We start from the raw sequence: 2511 nt of genomic DNA on the forward strand, positions 1-2511 counted from the left end.
CGACAGGGTAAAGCAAAGAAAGTTCCGCTGTATCCTCCTGTTTTCGTGGGACAGGAGGGGGCAAGACACGGTACCGCGCTTGCTTGGCTTCCAGATCGGGCAGCGAAGAACCGCCTCTACGTGGGCTTCCTTTTACCTTTGCGGATGTTATCTATCCATCATGCCTTCCGCTAGTTTCACAAGGTACTTTGGTTCGTGCACCAACACACACACATAGGGCTGCACGTTGAAGCCCGTCGGGGCGCGCAATGTGAGCTTCAGGATCTCCTTGAGCGTCTCATCGGAGACAGGCGTGGACAGGAAGGCTTTGCACGCGTAGCGCTCTTCGATGGCAGCGGCCAAATTCTTCTGAGCGCTGCTAATGCAGCGAGCCTGTGTCGCCGTGCGCAACAGTCTAAAGGAACTAAGCAGAGTCATCTGTGAGTTTGGAAATAAATCATTTCCAAATGAAATGCTTCATCGAAATTTGAGCTACATGTAGTATTATTTTCTAAATCGCTAGCTTTTTTTAGGTTTTGGATCCGAGGAAAATAGTGTGCTATTAAGTATTTCTTCAGTTACTGTACTAAATCGCTCCGGGATTGATATTATAAATTAAACAGCTGTATTATCAACAATCACTACAGTGCCTACGGTAATTAGTCTGTGTGAATAAATAGTCACAGTTCGAAATTAGTCACACCGTTCGAATGTGAGACTAATTACCGTGAGCAAGAAAATGTCGTGTTCAAAATTAGTCTGAGTTCATAATTAGTATCACCTTATTTTGGGCATTCGAATTGGCGCAGTGGAAAAGACTGGCCCGGTTTACACTCCTGGCGTGGTCCCTCCGCAGCAACGGACGGTGCTCGCGTTTTACTGGTGATGCAATAACAGGTCATTTAATAAAAGTGGGTTTCCCACTTACCCTCAACGCGGCACACTACGAAGCAGCGGGTTATGTTTCTTAAGGATATGAATTATACTTTTAATAGAATAATAGCTATGCAGTTTCCTTAAGCTTATTTGAAGAGTATTTGATATTTTATAATTGGAAATGTTATTTTTATGTGACTGCGTCTCTTGGAGGCTAATGTGGTCTATTCTCATTCCAGAAATTCTTCCAACACATTTTGGAGGCTAATGTGGTCTATTCTCATTCCAGAAATTCTTCCAACACACCAACGCCTCTTCTCGCTCTAAGAACTGTCTTTTAATGAGCTCCAACTCAGCTCAACTTTCCCCGTGTGGTGGCTGTGGTGACCTCTTTGGTCCTATTCACGTCTGCCCAATCTGCTCTGTTCATATGCACCCATTTTGTGGGGAAGCCTGTCGGACAAGAGGGCTTTGGACAGCATGTTCTCTGTCCAGACTGTGATTCAGGCAAACCTCAAGCTATATCAGCTCCTCCTATCATAAAAGCTTTTCGCGCTACAGGGAGCAAAAGATTCGATCTCTTCGAAGGATGATGCCAACGATGACGACTCAGAAGAGAGCTTTTGAAGACGACATAATCTCTATTTCGAATGTGGTCGTGACTGAGTTGCCAACGTCAACATCATCTCGAGCGTCACAACAGGTTACCACCATCCAGCATCGCCGTCGTGTCATCTCCTGGATGGAAGAATATGAAAAGCAAAGGGAGCGAAGAACATGTTCGCGAGAGCTGTAGATCAATTTCCTGATATTTTTAACTCGTCTACTCGCAATGCTAACCTTAGCAAAGCGATGGCCTGGTGGAAGAATCGAGAGCAACTTCAAGCGCCACTCCGGGGTTCTGTGTCACTGTCGAGTTTACGATCAGATAGAAGAAAGCGAGTGAACTCTAAGGCTTTGTCCGGCCGAGGTCGTCCTCGGAGCAAGTGGGTGCTCTGGATATATCCTTTGTTGCTAAGCGAGTTTGATCGATTACGTAAATTGGGGTTGAAGCTCGACGCATCCTTGCTACGTCAAGTAGCTAAGCGTATCCTCCAGGATCCTCAAGCTCCAAAGGCTGATGAGAACAGGGCTGAGCTGTTAACAAAGATCACTTCACGCTGGGTGCAAACTGTGGTGTAGTGACTTCTCCGTGGTTGCGGATTATCACCCGTCGACAAAGACGTGACACCGCCCAAGTTGTTCAAGCGACGAACCCTCGGTCAGGTGATGTACGGAGACGCCAAGGTGCAAAGGACTCGACGGCGTCACCTCCGAACGTTCAACGAGTATTGGATACGGGCATATGTCACTGAATCCAGGCTGTCCTTATTATTATTAATGGACTGGCCGGATTCGCATTCAGCGGACCATCTACGGTACGAACCCTCAGTGGCGGTTGGGATGAGTTCGCAGAAGACTCAGCGACCCTTGGAAGGCACTTTCACCGTCTGGGACAGGGCGCGGACCGTTAAAGATGCTCATGCGACGGTGCAGACGACGCTTGGCATGCAAGAAGATTCATAACGGATCATTGTTCACTTGATATTTGTATACTTGATTAGGACTTCTTATTAGGAATAGACCCGAAAGGGTAAGCTTAAATACAGAACAGAA

At 46.8% G+C, this 2511-nt stretch overlaps 1 protein-coding gene across 1 annotated transcript; it reads right to left on the bottom strand.

Annotated features, from left to right (window-relative positions):
• Window positions 1–147: 147 nt before the first annotated feature.
• Window positions 148–417, bottom strand: PITG_22494 (uncharacterized protein; the record flags this gene model as incomplete). The annotated part of the gene is made up of 1 exon (XM_002909738.1): window positions 148–417. One exon carries the CDS (start codon window positions 415–417, stop codon window positions 148–150), a length of 270 nt encoding a protein of 89 aa, XP_002909784.1.
• Window positions 418–2511: the final 2094 nt, after the last annotated feature.

The sequence above is a fragment of the Phytophthora infestans genome, genomic scaffold (assembly GCF_000142945.1).
Source record: "Phytophthora infestans T30-4 supercont1.3563 genomic scaffold, whole genome shotgun sequence".
NCBI classification, from domain to species: Eukaryota; Oomycota; class Peronosporomycetes; order Peronosporales; family Peronosporaceae; genus Phytophthora; species Phytophthora infestans.